Source organism: Phacochoerus africanus, chromosome 4, assembly GCF_016906955.1.
Source record: "Phacochoerus africanus isolate WHEZ1 chromosome 4, ROS_Pafr_v1, whole genome shotgun sequence".
In the NCBI taxonomy this organism is placed as follows: domain Eukaryota; kingdom Metazoa; phylum Chordata; class Mammalia; order Artiodactyla; family Suidae; genus Phacochoerus; species Phacochoerus africanus.
In genome coordinates, this window is record NC_062547.1 from 65,174,134 (window position 1) to 65,196,076 (window position 21,943).

At 44.1% G+C, this 21,943-nt stretch overlaps 1 protein-coding gene across 5 annotated transcripts; it reads right to left on the reverse strand.

Moving 5' to 3' along the window:
- Nucleotides 1-295: 295 nt before the first annotated feature.
- CLEC17A (C-type lectin domain containing 17A) lies at nt 296-17,396 on the reverse strand. 5 transcript variants are annotated; one of them, XM_047776800.1, is made up of 12 exons: nt 17,262-17,396; nt 17,041-17,118; nt 12,894-12,926; nt 12,761-12,811; nt 12,636-12,677; nt 12,430-12,471; nt 11,677-11,817; nt 11,528-11,590; nt 9,266-9,361; nt 8,900-9,051; nt 8,066-8,175; nt 296-1,616 (listed from the first exon to the last, which is right to left on the reverse strand). In XM_047776800.1, exons 1-12 carry the CDS (start codon nt 17,302-17,304, stop codon nt 1,484-1,486), a joined length of 984 nt encoding a protein of 327 aa, XP_047632756.1. In that variant the 5' UTR covers nt 17,305-17,396; the 3' UTR covers nt 296-1,483. The 5 variants fall into 5 exon arrangements, with proteins under 5 accessions (XP_047632756.1, XP_047632757.1, XP_047632758.1 ...); XM_047776801.1 differs by lacking the exon at nt 12,761-12,811 and having other exon boundaries at nt 17,262-17,374; XM_047776802.1 differs by lacking the exons at nt 12,761-12,811; nt 12,894-12,926 and having other exon boundaries at nt 17,262-17,374.
- Between the last annotated feature and the right edge of the window lie 4,547 nt (nt 17,397-21,943).

The following is a 21,943-nucleotide window of genomic DNA, read 5'->3' on the forward strand; positions in this document are numbered from 1 at the left end:
GATGCAGGTTGGACCCCCCACCTAGCACAGTGGGTTAAGGATCCAGTGCTGCCACAGCTGCAGCATAGGTTACAACTGTGGCTCGGATCTGATCCCTGGCCTGGGAATTCCAAAAAAGAAGAAGAAAAAGAAGGAGGAAAAGAAGAGATTATGGTGCAGGTGCTTACAAAGTGAAGACCAGGTGAAGACACAGAAGACAACAACCTTCAAGACGAGGAGAAAGGGACCACCAGAGACCAACTATGCCAACGTCTTGATCTAAGACATCCAGCCTCCGCAACTGTGAGACAATGCATTTCTGTTGTTTAAGCCAGCCTGTGGCACTTTATTAATGGCAGCTCCGGCAAACGAACACAGTGGGCAAGGACCACAAAATGAACTGGCATTTTGAGATAGTCTAACATTGCAAGAGCTAATAGGCCAAGAAGATCCACTCCTAGGAAAAGTGAATTACTTCATTAAAGAGTTTTACAGACCAACAGACAGCCTAAAGGCACATGTTGGTAGATATCTCCACTGCTGTCCTGAGGATCTAACCAAGTCGTGGCCTGGCCTGGGCACAATGCATGGGGAGTTTTGCCTTTCACCTGGTCAGGCTGCCTGGAAGTTCCAAGGGTCAAATATTTGCAGAAATTGATTCTACAGCCTAGCTTGGGCAAACCAAATCTGGGACACTGAGGAAGTGCATGTCAAGAAAAAGTTTGCCCCACCTGCTTCCAAGAAGCTAGTCCACATCATACAGGCCATAAGGAATCCCAGCCCCAACTCATGGTAGTCCAGAGAAGCCAGAGTATTTTCAGCTCCATTTCAATCAGTATTAGACCTGGAGCTCCCAGGGCCAGTATCATTTCATAAGAATCTTAATCAGGGCCTTTTCCTCTAGGCCCCAAAATGGGAAACCATCACTAAAACCTGGTATCCTTCTAGCTCACCATCTGCTATGGACTGAATTGTGTTGTCACCCACCCAAAAATTCGTATGTTAAATCTCAACCCCTAGTGTGATGTTATGAGGATGTGGGGTCTTTGGGGGTTATTAGGTCACAGGGGTGGAGCCTTCATGAATGAGATTAGTGTCTTTATAAAAGGGACCCCAGAGAGCCCAAGCCCCTTCCAGGATATGAGAACCCAGTGAGAAGACAGCATCTGTGAACCAAGTGGATCATCACTAAACACTGAATCTCCCTGAGCCTGGATCTTGGGCTTACCCAACTTTAAGAAATAAGTTCCTATTCTTTATAAGCCATCCAGTCTATGGTATTCTGTTACAGCATCCCGAACAGACTAAGACACCACGCAACGGAACAAGCCCCCAAGTCCTTGACCTAGAAACGATCTGACTTGCTCCCTAGGAACTTGCTACATCCAGGCTGCTGGTTCCATCTTGGGTAGTCCATGTCAGTTCTCAGAATGTCAGGAAGTTCTCATGTCAAAGAGCTGAGGGGCACCAGGTATGGACCTCCACCCAAGCTCAGCTCTGAGGTTCAACAGGAACACTTCCGTTCACAAATCCAATATGTAGTTTTGTCGCAAGAGAGGTCATTCCAGGTCCCACCTCTGTTCATGCTGCCACAGTCCTCCTCATGAAGGTTGTTGGGTTCCTCTGGGTCCCAGAAGCTGGATAGAGGAAAAAGTGGGTGGGGAGGGATAAGCAGGTAGAGCAGTGAAACTACCATTCTACATGATACCATAATGGTGGACACATGACATCATGTGGTTGTCAAAATGCACAGAACATACAACACAAAGAGCAGACCCTATCAACACTACTTAAAAAAAAAAAAAAAAAAAAAAAAAAGGATGAGCCCTGAGCAAGCTCCATAACCAAAAATGAAAAAAAAAGCAAACCCTAATGTTAACTATGGACTTTAGATCATAATCATGTATTATTTCACAGGTTGTAACATATGCACTACACACATGCAAGATGTTAATAATAGAAAAATGTGTGCAGGGAGAGGAGGAATATGGGAAATATCTCTCTGACCCTTCTGCTCAATTTCTCTGTAAATCTAAAAGTACTCTAAAAAATATACTCTTACTCAGCCACAAAAAAGAATGAGATTTTTGCCATTTGCAACAACGTGAATGGACTCAGAAGGCATTATTCTAAATGTAATAAGTCAGACAGAAAAAGACAAGTACAGTATGATATCATTTGTACGTGGAATCTAAAAAATACAATGAACTAGAGAATACAACAAAAGAGAAGCAGATTTGCAGATACAGAGAACAAAACTCATGGTACCAGTGGGGAAAGGGATAGGAAGAGGGACAATATAGGGGTAGTGGACTAAGAGATACAAACTATTATGTAAAAAATAAGCTACAAGGACATGTTGAACAGCACAGGGAATATAGCTAATATTTTACAAAACTTTAAATGGAGTATAAACTTTAATAAATGTGAATCACTATATTGTACACCTGTGACTTATATAATACTGTACATCAACTATACTTCAAAAAATAATCATATATTTAAAATTATGATGAAAGAAAAAAGAAAAAATAATAAAGTTTGTTAATTTCTTAAAAGACTATCAGAAAAAATAAAAAGTAAGGCTTTCATGAATCAGGGCTCTTTCTTCCATCTGAATCTTTTATTCAGCCTTTCGGAATTACCTGAAGGTGCTGCATTATCCCCTTCACCCTGTCTGTTCTAACTCAGCCCCACTTCCCTGTTCACCAGAAGGTCTCCTGGCTCCTGAATCTGTTTCCGGCTCCTCTTTCAAAAAACACTTTTTTTTTCATCTTTTTTTTTTTTAGGGTCACACCCACAGCATATGGAGGTTCCCAGGCTAGGGGTCGAATCAGAGTTGTAGCCACTGGCCTATGCCACAGCCACAGCCACTCAGGATCCCAGCCACGTCTGCAACCTACGCCACAGCTCACAGCAACGCCAGATCCTTAAACCCACTGAGCGAGGCCAGGGATCAAACCTGCATCTTCATGGATGCTAGTCAGATTTGTTTTCCACTGAGCCACAACGGGAACTCCTCAAAGAACACTTTTGTTACACCACATTCCTCCCAACCTTCCAGGTATTGTAACCTCTTCGGTCATGTTCCCTTAAAGCAGAGACTGATTCGGCAATTCAAGTGCATGGAATTTATTCAGAGCTGTTCTCAGGAGAGAGGGAGTGAAAGAAACAGGATGGGGCAGGGGATGGAATTAAGCAAGGATGTGGGTTCAGCCTGGTCTAGTCTCAGCCTGATCCCCAGAGAGATCTGGAATGTGAAGAGCACCACAGAGTTATTCCAGGTAGATACAAGGGATCCAGGTTTCTCTTAACCTGTCACTGTCTATGGGGTGACCCAGTGGGAGTGGGGTAACTTCCTAGATGAACAGGCTTCCATTCAGCTGAGGTCAACTCTCTGGAGAAAGCATAACTGTGATCCTTTAGCAGCCAATGCCCCCTGCTGGGCAGAATCTGCACCAGCCCCATGAAAGGGTCTGAGCTGAGCACCTGCAGTGCCACGCCATGCCATGCCATCTCTATTAACAGACTTGTGCCTCCTTCCAGGAATCTTTAATAAAAAATAAAATCCCCAGGAGCTCCCACTGTGCAGCAGTGGGATCAGTGGCATCTCGGGAGCACTGGGATGCAAGTTTGATCCCCAGTCCAGCATAGTGGGTTAAGGAGCTGGTGTTGCCACAGCTGAGGCTTAGGCTGCGACTCCAGCTCAGATCTGATCCCTGGCCTGGGAGTTCCATATGCCATGGGGCAGCCAAAAGTGAAAAAAAAAATTCCCAGACAAAACACTAATATCTCTAGTATATAAAGAGCTCCTATAAATCAATAAGAAAAAGACTGAAATTCCAATATAAAAAATATTCAATATGTATGAATAGATATTCACAAAGTTAATATGTACTGCTATATGAAAAGATACCCAACCTCAGGCATAAGAGAAATGCAAATTAATACTACACTGGGATTCCATTTTTCACCTACAATTAAACTAACAAAATTCCAAAAGGTTGATGAATGTGTGGGCAAAAAAAGTATAGTCAAGCTGGTGAGAGAATAAATTGGTATAACCTATATGGGGGAAGATTTGTTAATAATTATTTAAAATACAAATAAAAGGGGTTCACATCACGGCTCAACAGTAATGAACCCATCTAGGATCCATGAGGATTTGGTTCAATCCCTGGCCTCACTCAGTGGGTTAAAGATCCGGCTTTGCCATGAGCTGTGGTGTAGGTTGCAGACATGGCTCAGATCTGGTGTTGCTGTGACTGTGGTATAGGCTGGTGGCTACAGCTCTAATTCAGCCCCTATCCAAGGAACTTCCATATACTGCAGGTGTGGCCCTAAAAAAATAAAATATAAATATAAATACAAACACGTACACTTCCTGAGAAAGTAAAGCATAATGATTAAGAGTATAGGCTTTGAAGCCAGGTTGGGTGGCACTGCCACCTGCTAGCTATCTGATCTTGGGAAGGTTGCTTAACCTCTCTGTGCCTCACTTTCCTCATCTTTATTATAGCGGATTTACAATGTTGTGTTAGTTTCTTGTGTGTAGCAAAATGATTTGGTTATATTTATATCTATACCATACATATATACTTTTTCATTCTTTTCCATTATAGTTTATTGCAATATAGCTCCCTGTGCTATATAGGACCTTGCTGTTTATGGCTGGTTTTTTGTTTTGTTTTCTTTTGTTTTGTTTTGTTTTGTTTTGGCCATACTTTTTTTTTTTTGGCATGCAGAAGTTCCCAGGCCTAGGATCAAACCCAAGCCACAGCAGTGACAAAAAGACAAATCCTTAACTGCTGGGCCACTAGGGAACTCCATGTTTACTTATTTTATATGTAGTAGTTTGTATCTGCTAATCCCAAACTCTTAATTAACCCCTCCCTCCACTCTTCCTTTCCCCCTTTATTTTAATTGATCCTCATCTCTAAAACTGAGTAGGAGTTCCAATTGTGGCCCAGTGGGTTAAGAATCTGACTGCAGTGGCGCAGGTCCCTGCAGATGCACAAGTTTGATCCCTGGGTTAAGTATCCAGCATTGGCCACAGCTGAGGTGTAGGTCAGAGCTGCACCTGGCCTGAGAATGTCCATATGTCCCAGGTGTGGCCGTATAAATAAATAAATAAATAGTGGTTCCCATCGCGGCTCGGTGGTTAAACTGACTAGTATCCATGAGGATTCAGGTTCGATCCCCTGCCTTTGCTCAGTGGGTTAAGGATCCAGCATTGCCATGAACGGTGGTGTAGGTCACAGACGCAACTCAGATCTGGTGTTGCTGTGATGTAGGCCAGCAGCTACAGCTCCAATTCAACCCCTTGCCTGGGAACTTCCGTATACCACGGGTGCAGCCCTAAAAAGACAAAAAGACAGAGTTCCCATCATGGCTCAGCAGAAACAAATCTATTATTCACAAGGATGCAGGTTTGATCCCTGGTCTCAGTCGGTTAAGGATCCAGCATTACCATGAGCTGTGGTGTAGGTCACAGACTTGGCTCAGATCCCATGTTGCTGTGGCTGTGGTATAGGCCAGCAGCTGCAGCTCTGATTCGACTCCTAGCCTGGGGACCTCCATGTGCCACAGGGGTGGCCCTAAAAAGACAATAAATAAATAAAATTGAGATAATAATAGTACTTTCCTTATAGGATTGAAGATTAAATAAATGGGTAAGTATCAAGAGTGCCCAAAAAATGAGATCTGCTCACACTTTTGGCAAATCAAAATCTTCCTCTCACCCTGTAGGCATTCCTCCTTTTGTTTTCTCTTCCCCCCAACTATTGGCCTGAGGACTTGATACATTTGAACAGTTGTGCTAAAAGGTTGAGATGTAAACAAAATGAAGAGACAACCCACAGAATGGGTGATAATATTTGCAAATGAGGTGATTAACAAAAGGTTAATCTCCAAAATATATAAACACCTTCTTCAGCTCAATATCAAAAAACAAACTATCAAAAAATGGGCAGAAGATCTAAACACACATTTCTACAAAGACATACAGATGGATGAAAAACACATGAAAAGATGCTCAACATCACTAATTTTTAGAGAAATGCAATTCAAAACTAAAATGAGGTACCACCTTATACCAGCCAGAATAGCCATCATCAAAAAGTCTACAAACAATAGGGAATTCCCTTCATGGCACAGAGGAAATGAATCCAACCAGGAACGATGAGGTTGGGGGTTCAATCCCTGGCCTCACTCAGTGGGGTTAAAGACCCAGCGTTGGGCATCTATCCGGACAAAACTCTACTTAAAAGAGACACGTGCACCCGCATGTTCATTGCAGCACTATTCACAATAGCCAAGACATGGAAACAACCCAAATGTCCATCGACAGAGGATTGGATTCAGAAGATGCGGTATATATACACAACAGAATACTACTCAGCCATAAAAAAGAATGACATAATGCCATTTGCAGCAACATGGATGGAGCTAGAGAATCTCATACTGAGTGAAATGAGCCAGAAAGACAAGGACAAATACCATATGATATCACTCATAACTGGAATCTAATATCCAGCACAAATGAACATCTCCTCAGAAAAGAAAATCATGGACTTGGAGAAGAGACTTGTGGCTGCCTGATGGGAGGGGGAGGGGGAGGGAGTGGGAGGGATCGGGAGCTTGGGCTTATCAGACACAACTTAGAATAGATTTACAAGGAGATCCTGCTGAATAGCATTGAGAACTTTGTCTAGATACTCATGTTGCAGCAGAAGAAAGGGTGGGGGAAAAATGTAATTGTAATGTATACATGTAAGGATAACCTGACCCCCTTGCTGTACAGTGGGAAAAAAAAATAAGAAATAAAAAATAAAAAAAAAAAAGACCCAGCATTACCATGAGCTCTGGTGTAGGTCGAAGACGAAGCTCAGATCTGGCGTTGATATGGCTCTGGCATGGGCCAGCAGCTGTAGCTCCGAATGGACCCCTAGCCTGGAAACTTCCACATGCCATGGGTGCGGCCCAGAAAAGACAAAAGACAAAAAAAAAAAAAACTCTACAAATAATAAATGCTGGACAAGCTGTGGAGAAAAGGGAACCCTCTCACACTGTTAGCAGGAATGTAAATTGGTGCAACCACTGTAGAAAACAGTATGGACATTTCTCAAAAAGACTAAAAATAGAACTACCATAAGATCCAGCAATCCCACTCCTGGGCATCTATCCAGAGAAAACCATGACTCAAAAGGATGTATGTACCCCAATGTTCATTGCAGCACTATATACAATAGCCCTATTATACAATAGCCAAGACCTGGAAGCAGCTTAAACGTTCACTGACAGAGGAATGTATAAAGAAGATGTTTTACATATATACAATGGAATACTACTCAGCCATAAAAAGAATGAAATAATGCCATTTGCAGCAACATGGATGAACCTAGGCATTATCATACTAAGCAAAGTTAGACGGTGAGAGACTTAGATGTGGAATCTTAAAAAAGGATATAAATGAACTTATTTGCAGAACAGAAACAGACTCACAGACTGAAAAACTTTTGGTTACCAAAGGAGACAGGTGGGGGGAGGGAAGGGAGTGTACTAGGGGTTTCAGATGGAACTGTTCTAAAACTAGGTTGTGATGATGGTTGTACAACTATAAATATAATAAAATTCTTTTTTTTTTTGTCTTTTCTAGAGCTGCACCCATGGCATATGGAGGTTCCCAGGCTAGAGGTCTAATCAGAGCTGTAGCCACCGGCCTACACCACAGCCACGGCAATGTGGAATCCAAACCGCATCTGTGACCTACACCACAACTCACAGCAACGCAGGATCCTTAACCCACTGAGCAAGGCCAGGGATCCAACCCATGACCTCATGGTTACTAGTCGGGTTGGTTAACCACTGAGCCACAATGGGAACTCCAATAAAATTCATTTTTTAAAAAAATGTTGAGAAGCTGCAATGGAGGAAAAATAAAAGTACAGGGACCAGAGCTCTGTCAGAAAAAAAGCACTCTTGTGCCTTCCCCATCCAGCTTAGCCTGCAATTCTAGAGAACTTTCTGGTTTGGACAGCATAAGGATCTATAAGGAGGAGGGACCCCAAGATCCCTGGATACTTGCCTCAAGGTGACAGGTGACCCATCCAGCCACCTCCAGGTTCCTTCGAGGTTTTTGTCAGTCAGCCCCAGCCAGTAGACCCGAGGAGAGCCATGAGCCTTGGCCACAAAGTTCTGCAAGCAAACTTCATTTAACCATCAGCTCTTCTACACACACTCTTCTCTGTCCCACACACATTTAGGGTTTTTCAATACCCTTCCCAGTCCCCATGGCATGCAGAACAAGAGCAACACCTTCCTCCCACTTGAGCAAGAGTAATGGAAATAATCATGCTACTTTCTCACACAATCTGTGAACCATTCTGTGCCTCAGTTTACTCCTCTTGTATTTGAGGGAGTCTTATTTTAGGGAATTTTTTTGGCTGCACCCATGGTATGTGGAAGTTCCCGGGCCAGGGATCGAACCCAAGCCACAGCAGTGGCAATGCCAAATCCTTAACTGCTAGGCCACCAAAGAATTCCCAGCTGCCTGTTTCTTCAGCATAACATAACCACTCCTTATTCACACACTAATTTATAAGGCTGTTGTTACAATCATGTTAATGCATATAAGTTGTTTAGAATACAACCTGGAGAAAAGAAAGTGCCACCTAAGAGGTAACTACTCTATCTCCATGTTAGAGAGAAAACTGAGACTCAGGATAAGTTTTTTTCCAAAGACAGGATTTGAACTCAAGCAGAGCACCCCCCTCACCCACCCAACCTTGATATTAAAAGCATTCGTGACTCAAAAGCAATTCCAATTTCTCTACATGCAGACCAGGGAAGGATGTGTGAATCCTAGAAGAGAGGCCGGCTGGCCCTTCTGGTTCTCAAGGGCTTGGAAGGGAGCACTCACCTGCTCAGCAAAGTTGCTGATGATGACCAAGTGAGAGTAATTCTCCTGGCAGAACTGCCGGGCTTCATCCCATGACTTGGTGTTTGGAGAGAAGTAGTAACACTTACCCTGAAAAGGGAGCCAGCCCTCAGGGCAGGTGACCCTGGTGCAGTCTGGGGACAGGATAGGATTTTGTCAGAGTGGTCCCAGAACCAGGATAAGGTACATGGTATACCATGTAGAGTTGCACAGGCTGTGCGCTGCTCAACTCCGGAGTGGGGGCACCATTCACATAGATTGCACAGAGAATCACTCCCATGGATTGTACAGTGTACCAGCTCTTCCATGCCACCCCATGACAGAGAAATTTCCCCAAGTCCCACTCACCTAATAAGCCCCGAAGCTCCAGCAGGGACTGGTTTGTATCAGCTCTTACACGGTCAATGTCCTTCTTCAGGACAGCTAGCCCAGCCATGGCAGTCACTGTCAGCAGGGATGGCCTTGAGTTAGAGATCCTCCTACCCATCTACCCACCTACCCATCACTGACTGCAAACACACCAGAAAGAAGCAAGAGCTGTGCTCCCCACTGCACCCATGTCTAGTGGGTAGTGCTAAAACTCAAAAACTACATGCTCAGTGCCTAAGAGGAGTCCTAGAGTGGTTCAGAGGAGAGATTAATCCCTGAGGCTTGGGGAAGAGTAGAGACAGTGGGCTTCCCTGAGGAGGTAGGTTTTAAAGGAAAATGATGATTCTGTGAAGGGATGGGGGAGGCTGAGTACACAGGGGCCACCTAGGAAGCAAAGGTTCAGAGGCAATCAGGTAGGGAAAGGCTGGTGCAGTAGTGGTCAAGGGGAACCTCACAGGAGCTTGAGCTCAAAGGGGGATGAGGTCTGGTGTCTGGATCTTTGAATACAAAGCCAAAGGCTTTGTATTGGACTCTGGGCAGTTAGAAGCCATTGATGGGTTTTGAGTGGGAGAGTGGCTTGGTCAGAAGTGTGGGGTGAGGAAGTGTGGAATAGAGCAATTTTTGAACTTCAGCAATCATAGTGAAGGCCTCATCCACAACTGATGTATGTATTCCCCTTATTCTCATACAAATTCCAACACTCTCCACAGTCATTAGTACATGGTCCCCAGCTGAAAAAGACAGAAATGTTGGATAGGTAGATAGGTAGCTAGCTAGCTAGCTAGCTAGCTAGCTAGCTAGCTAGATAGATAGATAGATAGATAGATAGATGATAGATAGATATGGAGCATATATATACTATCCTTGACTCTCTTCTCTCTTTCACCACCATTCCTACTCACCTATTCCCAGTTCTGGTCAATTTTACCTCCTAAACCTTTCTACTCCACCTACTTCTCTTCATCCCCACAACCACAAGCCTCATCCAAGCAACCACCATCTCTCAGTCACCCAATTGCACCATCCTCCTCCTTTGTACTTAGAGTCCTGCCTCCTACCACAGGGCCTTTGCACATGCCTGAGACCCTCAACTCCTTACCTAATTAATTCCTCCTCTTCCTTCACTCAGCCAAAGCACCATTTTCCTAGGGAAACTTTGTATGACCCTCCCAAAGATAAAGACAAGACCCATTGTTAGACTTTTTCATGGAATTGCCTTCCTCTTCCTTTGGATTATTCATCAAAACTTGGAATTTCATCCTCGTTTGGATGATAATTTGGTAAACGGCTGTCTATGCCTATACTGTCCAACAGAAACAAGATGTGAATCACCTAGGTGATTTTAAATTTTCTAGTAGCCACATCTTTTAAAAGTCAAAAGAAGGTAAAATTAATTTGAATGTTATTTTTATTTATCTTGATGTATCCAAAATATTATCATTTCAATGTGTAATTAATATTAAATATTATTGTTATTAATGTTACTGATATATATTTTACGTTATTTTGTAGCAAATCTTTGAATTGTGAATTTTATTGTTTTTCTCTTTTTAAATTAAAGTATAATTTATTTACAACATTGTTTATTTCAAATGTACAGCAAAGTGATTCGGTTGCACATGAAATCTGTATGTATTTTAGACTTGCAGCACATCTCAATTCAAAATGACCACATTTCAAAAAAAAAAAAGACAAAAAAAAAGGAGTTCCCATCTTGGCACAGTGGTCAACGAATCCGACTAGGAACCATGAGGTTGCGGGTTCGGTCGCTGCCCTTGCTCAGTGGGTTAACGATCCGGCGTTGCCGTGAGCTGTGGTGTAGGTTGCAGACGCGGCTCGGATCCTGTGTTGCTGTGGCTCTGGCGTAGGCTAGTGGCTACAGCTCCGATTAGACCCCTAGCCTGGGAACCTCCATATGCCACGGGAGCGGCCCTAGAAAAGACAAAAAAAAAAAAAAAGACAAAATGACCACATTTCAAATGTTCAACAACCACAGTGAGTCATGGCTGCCATATTGGACAGTAGAGGTTTACACACACACACACACACACACACATATATACTTTTCACAGTAACAGGGAATATGCCTGACATGTTCACCATCCTACACACCCACCCCTCACCTCGGTACCTAGTACAGTGCCTGGCAAAGGTGGAGTTGGGGTTGGTCTTGAAATTGGGTTTGAGGTTCATATTGGTGTTCAATACGCATGGCTTGAAGGGATGACTGAAAGCACTTACCATTTGCTCTCCATGCCATCTGCTGAGAGGTTAACATCCTCAGTTCTTCCACCATCTTCTGGTCTATGAAAAGGTATCTAGCTTGAGCCTAAGTCCTCCCATACCCCTTCCCCAATTTCTCTGCATCCCTCCATCCTCGCCCTACTCACACTTAATCAAAGTCACAGCCAGACCAGTGAAACCTAAGAGCAGTGACACCACCACCAGCAGACACAGGTATACCATCAGTCTCCCCTCCTGGTAGCACATAGGACCTCCAGACTTCTCTCTGAGATAGGGCACTGGAGTCGCTGGGGACAGTGGAAATAGGGAAAGAAAGACTGACATTAGTGCTTCAGATAGTGAGGAAGGGACCCTTGAACTTTTCTCCAAGAGGAGGGGGTGCCATGGACTATGGTCATGACTATATCACCAGGGATAGCGAAGCCTGAAGAAGCCCAGAGCATTTACAGAACACATGCTATTATCTTATTGGATCCTCACCCTTATGGTGTAGATTTAAACATCATTTCCATTTCTCAAACAATTATCAAGGGCTTGGGGAGGTCATGGATAACTTGGACCCAGCTCTGCTCCTAACATTTAAGATGTGTTAACTTCTGCACTCCTGTAGCCCCTACCCAAGCTTCTCCCTGGAAGCCCAAGCTGTGGGCCCTTGTATCTGGGACAGAGAACATTTCCCATAACCTATATGCAAGCAGGAGGCGGGGGGGGCAGGGGGGGGGGCGGGCTTGAAGAGTACCTGGTAGACTTCTTGGGTCCCTGGGGACTCTGGTCTAGACTCAGAAAGGAAGAGTTTCTGAAAGGAAATGTTTCCCTCCCAGGGTCTCACTCCAGAGCTAGCGTCTTGAATACACTGACCATGATGAGAGGGGAGATGGGGGCACACGTAAAGGACTTACTTGCTCTAGACGTTTGGGATGGAGGATGGTTCAGATCAATGCCTGGGGGAAAGGCAAGAGAGGTTTGTTCAGAACTTGCTGAAACACTTTGTCTTCCAGGATCAACAACCTCCCCACCAGGCCCTTTGATTTGTAATCTAGTCAGAATTGGAAAGACTGCCGGTTGTCCCCTCTCAGGCTTCCTAATGGGTATTCCCACTGCTCACCCAGTGGAGGAGATACGCAGGTCACAGGGGTGACATTCAGGCCTGGAAAGGGTCAGAAAGGCAACAGTCATGCAGAGCAGGGCTTCAGCCTGGTAAACAGGAAGGTCCCAGCCCTAGATTCTGACCTGTGTTTTTTGGGAGCTTACAGGGAAATGGAGTGTTCTCCATTTTATTTTCTGAAGAGAGAGAAATGGATGCTCAGGCCCAGAGCAGGACACAGCCAGCTTTGGGTCTCCTGTATCCCCAGCCCCAGCTTACCTGCCCTTGGAGGCCTTGGTGGACCCATTGAAACTAGGAAAAAAGAAGCTCAGAGTCAGAGCTGGTCTGAGGATGGGAATAAGATTAAAGATAGTGATGGAAACAGGATTAAGATTACAATAGAGGGTTAGGGATGGGTTTGGGCATAAGAATGGAATTGAGCTTAAGGATGGGGACAAGTTTTAAGCTACAGTGATGTATCATCCTGAATTACCCTGGACTTTTCCTGGTTTGTTTGTTTGTTGTTTTTTGTTTTTTTGTTTGTTTGTCTTTTTGCCATTTCTTGGGCCGGCTCCTGCAAATGGAGGTTCCCAGGCTAGGGGCCTAATCGGAGCTATAGCTGCCAAGCCTACACCAGAGCCACAGCAACACAGGATCCGAGCCTCGTCTGCAACCTACACCGCAGTTCACAGCAACGCTGGATCCTTAACCCACTGAGCAAGGCCAGGGATCGAACCCACAGCCTCATGGTTCCTAGTTGGATTCATTAACCACTGAGCCACGACGGGAACTCCTTTTCCTGGTTTTAAAACTAGAAGTCCCCAATTCCAGGAAATCTTTCATCCTTGGACAAACTGGGGCAGCTGATCACCCTAAATTAAAGATGGAAGTGAGTTTGAGTATGAGGATACAGTCAAGGTTGAGATTGGGATGAGAGTTTGGACTGAGATGAGGATGGGGTTGAAGAAGGGTCAGTGATAGTGAGGGACATGGAGTGGAGCTGTGATTCAGGATGTGGTTGGGATGAAGAATGGGGTTGTGGCTGGGCTTGGGAAAGGGGAAGAAGTTGAGGTTGGACTATAGTTGTATTGGCGCTTGGTGATGGCTTTGGATTTGGACTTGGAGATGGGATAGAGCTAGGGCTGCATTTGGAGATGGGATGGGGACTAAATTTGGGGAAGACAGAGATGGGGTGGGTCTTGGAGTTGGGTTTGGCGATCACATTGGAACCAGGTTGGAGTTAGAGACAGTCAAACAGCAGAGCCCGGTTCACCTCCTAACACATACTGAGCCCCTTGGTGGCCTGGGACCGCCCAGGCTGACCCCACTCTGGATTCCTAAGTGGGGTATATGGAGCCACATGAAATGGCCACTGTCCAAGAATCTTCAGAGGCCCTGGTGGGAGCTGGCTGAGGGGAACCTCAAAGCTTCCCTCCCTCCTTTTTTTATGACCACATTCCCAGGCCAGGGATCAAACCCACTCCTACTTAGTGACCTAAGTTGCTGCAGTCAGATTCTAAACCCACTGTTCCATAGTGGGAACTCCCCCTCCCCCCCTTTTATTGTCTTTTTAGGGCCACACCCAAGGCCTATAGAAGTTACCAGGATCGGGGTCTAATCAGAGCTGTAGCTGCCGGCCTACACCACTGTCATAGCAACAGCAGATCTGAGCCGCCTCTGCAAGCTACGCCACAATTCACAGCCACACCAGATTCTTAACCCATTGAACAGGGCCAGGAATTGACCCCCTGTCCTCATGGATACTAGTCAGGTTCGTTACACCTGAGCCACAACGGGAATTCCCGCATTTTTTTTTTTAATAAGCAAACTTAGTTCTAAAGTTTGAATTTCTTAAATTATTTCCATTAAAAATGCAGAACAAGAGTTCCTGTTGTGGCTCAGTGGTTAATGAATCCGACTAGGAACCATGAGGTTGCGGGTTCGATCCCTGCCCTTGCTCAGTGGGTTAAGGATCCAGCGTTGCCGTGAGCTGTGGTGTAAGTTGCAGATGCAGGTCGGATCCTGCATTGCTATGGCTCTGGCATAGGCTGGAGCTCCAATTAGACCCCTAGCCTGGGAACCTCCATATGCTGTGGGAAGCAGCCCAAGAAATGGCAAAAAGACAAAAAAAAAATGCAGAACAATTTAGAAGTGCCATCTCTGGCCACTGTTATTCAACATTAGTTTGGAAGATCTTACAAATGCAATAAGAGGGAGTTCCCATTATGGCTCAGCAGGTTAAGAACTTGAAAAGTATCCATGAGGATATGGGTTTGATCCCTGGCCTCACTCAGCAGGTTTAAGGATCCGGCATTGCTGTGAGCTGTGGTGTAGGTTGCAGACGCAGCTCAGATCTGGCGTTGCTACAGTTGTGCTAGGTCAGCAGCTACAACTCCGAATGGACCCCTAGCCTGGGAACCTCCATATGCCACGGGTGCAGCCCTAGAAAGACAGGGAAAAGAAAAGAAAAGCAAAGAAAGAAAAGAACAGAAAAATAAAAGAAAGAAAAGAAAGCATAAAGAGGCCAGGAAGGAAGGGCACTCAACAGATTTCCTTCTTTCTTCCTTCCTTCCTTCTCCTTCCTTAATGCCTTCCTTCCCCTCATCCTCCTCCTTCCTTCCTTCCTTCCTTCCTTCCTTCCCTTACTCCTGCTCCCTCCGCCCTCCCCTCCCTCCCTCCCTCCCGACAGAATGAATAACGACATAAAGACAGAAAGAATTAGAAGAAACGAAACGACTTACCTGTTCTTTCTAAACTCTTGTAACAGTAAACGACGTTTATTTGCCAATAGATTAAAATCTTGTGCTAGTTTTATAAGATTAAGATATAAAATAAGGAGTTTCTGTCGTGGTTTTTTTTTTCTTTTTTTTTGCGGGTGGGTTAACGAATCCGACTAGGAACCATGAGGTTGCGGGTTCGATCCTTGCCCTTGCTCAGTGGGTTAACGATCCGGCGTTGCCGTGAGTTGTGGTGTAGATCGCAGACGCGGCTTGGATCCCACGTTGCTGTTGCTCTGGTGTAGGCCAGCGGCTACAGCTCCAATTCGACCCCTAGCCTGGGAACCTCCATATGCCGTGGGAAGCGGCCCAAGAAATGGCAAAAAGACAAAAAAAAAAAAAGATATAAAATAATTAACTTTTTCTAGTCATAAAAATTAGTTGAAAACTGATGTGGAAAAATAGCTTATTCACAATAATGACAAAACCTAATAATATCAAAGATAAGATTTAACATAAAAAGTAAATGATCTTATAAAATAAACTATAGCAGCTTATTTAAGGACACAAGATCTGAAAAGCTTAAAATAAATATTCAATGTTCCTGGATGAAAAGACATAATAAAATTATCTTTTTTTCAGAACTTCAGCATATGATTGTAAAATTAATGTGAAATAATACTTCTCATAAAGGAGAAAAACATTTTTAAAAGAATATAAATATCATTAACTCTTTTTTTTTTCTTTTTTTAGGGCTGCACCTGTGGCAAATGGAAGTTCCCAGGCTAAGGGTTGAATCGGAGCTGCAGTTGCCAGCCTACACCACAGCCACAGCAACGCCGGATCCCCCACCCACCAAGTCAGGCCAGGGACTGAACACACATCCTCATGGATACTAGTCGGATTCTCTTCCACTGCGCCGCAACAGGAACTCCCAATTTATCTTTTTTTTAGAACATTTTCTAATTCCATACACAAAAATAAACTCAGAATGGATTAAAGTCCCCTCCACTTTTATATATACCCATCAGAGTTTTGTTGAGTCCCCAACCAGGTAAGGGTCACCCAAGTCAAAAGGCAAATCTGGGCCGTGGGTATGAATGAGAGGAGGTTGGAGAGAAAATGGTCCACCCACAGCTTCTGAAAAACTGGCTTTCATGTCTCAGGACCTTTCTATCCAGTTCTTTTCTAGGTTTCTCTTTTTTTTTTTTTTTTTTTTTTTGGTCACATCTACAGCAAGCAGAAGTCCCCAGGCCAGGAATCAAACCCAAGCTCACAAATGTACCCAAAGCCACAGCAGTGACAATGCCAGATCCTTAACCCACTGAGCCACAAGGGAACGTCTGGGCTTCTCTTCTTAATAAACTCCTACTTATCCCTCAAGTCTCCCTCCAATGTCTCTCCTCTGACCTCCAATCCTCCCACCACTGCAGGCAGAGACCTCAGTTACCTTAGGATTACCCCATTTTCTTAGTCCTTCTCCTCTCAGATCTGCTCACCTGAGACTGTGCCCAGAACTGCTCCCCCATCAGACTGAAAAACCCTCAAAGTGGAGACATGGACACTCCCACCATCATGGTGCCTAGCATGGGCAGGCTGACCATGTGTCTGCAATGCCCAGCTAATTCCCCCTGGGCACTCTTCTTACCACCACAACCGATCGCTCAGGCTACACATCTTTTCACTTGGCCTCTGAGAAGTCCTCTTACCTGGCTTGGGAGGAAGGTCCTTGTAGGGTGGTGCCGTGTTCTCATAATCATCATCATCATCCTCTTCTTCTCTGTACCCTTCCAGAGGAAATACAAGTGAGAGCCCAGCCCATTCCCTCCACTATCCCGCAAACCCTGGTCTCTGGCCCCAAGGTAGGGGTATTATAACCTGGGTCCTGACCACCCCTGGCCCCCAGCCCAGGGCCTGGCCAGGGCCATACCTGGTAGGTCCCTGCACCCAGAGTTAGTATACAGGGTGCACATGGCTACAGCTAAGACAGGAGCCCAAGAAACAGCAGGCAGAGCTTGATAGCTTCTGCTCCTTGGGCCCCTACTCAGGTGTCTGGTGCTTTTCTCAGTTCCTTTTTTCTTTAAAAGTCAAAAACATGCAAATCTATCTTGAGGGGAACACACTGACCACACACACACACACATATTTCTCCCCAGCTTAGATTCATGTATAGAATCAACAATGACTATAGACCCTGCATTTGAGTTCCTACAGAGTGCCAAGCCCTGAGTGAAAAAGATGGGTAATCTCCTTCCTTTGTGGAAACTTCAGTTGAGACAAGGGAGACAGTAAACCTGTACAGAAATGTAGAAATAAGTTACACAGTTTGTGGGTTTTTTCTTTCCAATAGTAACTCAGTATTTTTTTAAATAAAACAGGGAAAGGACAGGATGGGGGCTAATGTAGAGAGATGAACAAGGAAGGCCTCCTGGAGGTGGTAACATTTGCAACAAGATGTTAGGGTGATAAGTGCTCAGTACTCCCACATTCCACAGTGAAGTTCTAGGCTAATTTAACATGGATGCATAACAAATTATCCTAAAACTTCATGTCTTAAAAAATAGGCACTTATTATCTCACAGTTTGTGAGGTATGGGAATTCAAGAGGAGCTTAGCTGGGTGGTTCTGTCTTGGGATCTCTCATCTGGTTGCAGTCAAGATGTTGCCTGAGGCTACAGTCATCTGAAAGCTGGGCTGGGGCTGGAGAGTCTGCTTCCATGATGGTGCACTCACAGGGGCTGTTGGCAGGAGGCCTCAGGTCCTTGCCATGTGAGCCTCGCCAAAGGGCTTAACGAGTATCCTCACAACATGGCAGAGACCAAAGTGGAAGCCACCAAGCCGTTTATGATCTAACCTCACAAGTCACAAACTATAATCTCCACTATATTTTTCACATGGACCAGCTCTGAGTCATTGTTGAAGAAGACTACAAGTGAGCGTGACTGCAAAGATATAGGGATTGTTTGGGGTCATCTGGAAGACTGCCAACCACAGTCAGATATACCGAACTTGCAAAGGAAGGTTTTTCACCCTGAGGTTGACATCAACTAGAGGACATTTTTCCCTTTATTTATTTTTTTTGAATTAAAGTCTAGTTGATTTATAATGTTGTGCTAATTTCTGCTGTATAGCAAGACGACCCAGTCATACATATATATAGATTCCCTTTCTTATATTATCTTCCCTCATTCTCTACCCCAAGAGACTGGATATTTTTTCCTATGCTGTACAGTAGGAACTCATTGCTTATCCATTCTAAATGTAATAGTTTGCCTCTACTAACCCCAAACTCCTAGTCCATCCATCTCCCTCCTCTCCCCATTGGCAACTACAAGTCTGCTCTCTATGTCTGTGGTTCTGCTTCTGTTTTGTAGACAGGTTCATTTCTGCCTTTCTTGTTTTGCTTTTCGTTTGTTTGTTTGTTTGTTTGTTTGCTTTGCTTTGCTTTTCAGGCCTGTGCTTGTGGCATATGGAAGTTCCCAGGCTAGGGGTCAGGTGGGAGCTACAGCTGCCAGCCTACACCATGGTCACAGCAACTCAGGATCCGAGCCATGTCTGCAACCTACATCACAGCTCATAGCAATCCCTGAGCAGGGCCAGGGATGGAACCTGAATCCTCAGGGATGCTAGTTGGGTTTGTTCCCACCGAGCCACGATGGGAACTCCTGTGCCATATTTTAAATCTTACATATAAGCGATATCATGTGGTATTTGTCTATTTCTGACTTACTTCACTTGGTATGAGAATCTCTAGTTGCATTCATGTTGCTGCAGATGGTATTATTTTGTTCTTTTTATGGATGAGTAGTATTCCATTGTGTATATGTATTACATCTTCTTAATCCATTCATCTGTCAATGGACATTTAGGTTGCTTCCATGTCTTGGCTATTGTGAATAGTGCTGAAATGAACATAAGGGTGCATGCATCTTTTTGAATTATAATTTTGTCCAGCTATATGCCCAGGAGTGGGATCGCTGGATCATACGGTAGTTCTATGTTCAGTTTTCTGAGGACCGTCCATACTGTTCTCCATAGTGGTTTGCCAATTTACATTCCCGCCAGTCATGTAGTAGGGTTCCCTTTTAAAATGGAGGGTATTTTTAAAGTGAAAGTTAAAGAGAGAGGAAGAGGTCTGTCCACTCTGTGGGGAAACCACGAGATGAGGTTTTGACTTATATCCAAAACAGCGCAAAGTAAAAGAATGGACATGGGGGAAAGGGTTGTTGTAGGAGTGGCTGCGTTTTTTTTGTACATCAGGGATGTGGAAGTTTCCTGTGAACCTTGTGAAGGCGGTGGAATAATCAGACTGATGCCCAAGGGGGCAGCCTGCCCGTGTTTCTCAAAAGGACCACCATTTGCCTTTGAAGCAAACAGCCCCAGAATTACCCATGACTCCTGCCTTCTCTCCCATTCCATGGCTATGGCAAATTAAGTTTTCAAAAGATGGCTGCAACAATGTCTCATGTCTTACATGCTCTCATGCAATGTGACCATTTCCACTCCATTGAGAGGTAGAGTCTAATTTCTCCAAGGAAGACATACAGATGGCCAATAAGCACAGGAAAAGATGCCCAACATTGCTAATTATTAGAGAAATAAAAACTACAATGAGGTGCCACCTCACATGGGTTTAAAAGACCATCATTAAAAAGTCTACAAATAATAAATGCTGGAGAGAATGTGGAGAAAAAAGAACTCTCCTACAATATTGGTGGGAATGTAAATTGATAAACCACTAGGGAGAACAGTATGGACGGTCCTCAGAAAACTGAACATAGAACTACCGTATGATCCAGCGATCCCACTCCTGGGCATATAGCTGGACAAAATTATAATTCAAAAAGATGCATGCACCCTTATGTTCATTTCAGCACTATTCACAATAGCCAAGACATGGAAGCAACCTAAATGTCCATTGACAGATGAATGGATTAAGAAGATGTAATACATATACACAATGGAATACTACTCATCCATAAAAAGAACAAAATAGGGGAGTTCCCATCATGGTGCAGCAGAATCCAATCCGACTAGGAACCATGAGGTTGTGGGTTTGATCCCTGGTCTCGCTCAGTGGGTTAAGGATCCGGCATTGCTGTGAACTGTGGTGTAGGTCACAAATGCAGCTCCGATCCTTCGTTGCTGTGGCTCTGGCGTAGGCCAGCAGTACAGCTCCGATTTGACCCCTAGCCTGGGAATGTCCATATGCCACAGGTAGGGCCCTAAAAAGACAAAAAGACCAAAATAAATAAATAAATAAAGGAAACTTTGTTTTAAAAAAAAAAAGAACAAAACACTACCTTGTGCAGCAACATGGATGCAGCTAGAGATTCTCATACTAAATAAGTCAGAAATAAAAAACAAATACCATAAGATATCACTTGTATCTGGAATCTAATATATGGCACAAATGAACCTATTTACAGAAAAGAAACAAACTCATGGATATGGAGAAGAGACTTATAGTTGCCAAGAGGGAGGGGGAGGGAGTGGGATAGACTGGGAGTTTGGGGTTAGTAGACGAAAACTGTTTCATTTCAAGTGCATAAGCAATGAGGTCCTGCTGTATAGCAAGGGTACTACTATATCTAATCACTTGTGATGGAACATGTTGGAAGATAATGTGAGAAAACGAACGTGTGTGTGTGTGTGTGTGTGTGTGTATAAATGGTTCATTTTGCTGTACAGCAGAAATTGACAGAACATTGTAAATCAACTATAATAAAATTTTTAAATGTATTCAAAAATAAATGGGTAAATAAAATATGATGCAAATGTACTTATTTATGAAACAGAAACAGACTCATAGACTTATCATTCCCAAAGGGAAAAGGAAGTGGGAGAGTGATAAATTAGGAATTTGGAATTAACATTTACACACTGCTATATATAAAATAGGCAAACAACAAGATCCTACTGTACAGCAGTGGGAACTATATTCAATATCCTATAATAAACCATAATAGAAAAGAATATGGGAGTTCCCATCTCTGTGTCTCAAAGCTAGATGATGGAGTTCCCATTGTGGCTCAGCGGTTAACGAATCAGACTGGGAACCATGAGTTTGCGGGTTTGATCCCTGGCCTCGCTCAGTGGGTTAAGGATCCCGCATTGCCATGAGCTGTGGTGTAGGTTGCAGACACGGCTCAGATCCCATGCTGCCGTGGCTGTGGCGTAGGCTGGCGGCTACAGCTCCAATTAGACCCCTAGCCTGGGAACCTCCATATGCCATGGGTGTGGCCCCAGAAAAGACAAAAAAAAAAAAGCTAGATGCTATGCTGGTGGGTTTGAAGATTCAGGAAAGGGGCTGTGAGCCAAGGAATGCAGTTCTAGAAGCTGGAAAATGCAAGAAAACAGATTCTCCCACCTAGAGCCTCAAGGGAGCCGTGGTCCTGCTGACACCTTGGTTTCAGCCACATGAAACAATTTTGACCTTCTGACCTCCAGAACTATAAAAAAATTCATTTCCTTTGTTTTAAACCGCTACATGTGTGGTCATTTGTTACGTTAACCATAGGAAACTTACATACCCACAAAGAGCAAGAAACCAATTCCTCTTTTGAGGGGCTTTCCACTAAAAGTAAAAGGAAATTCAACTTGAATTGGCTT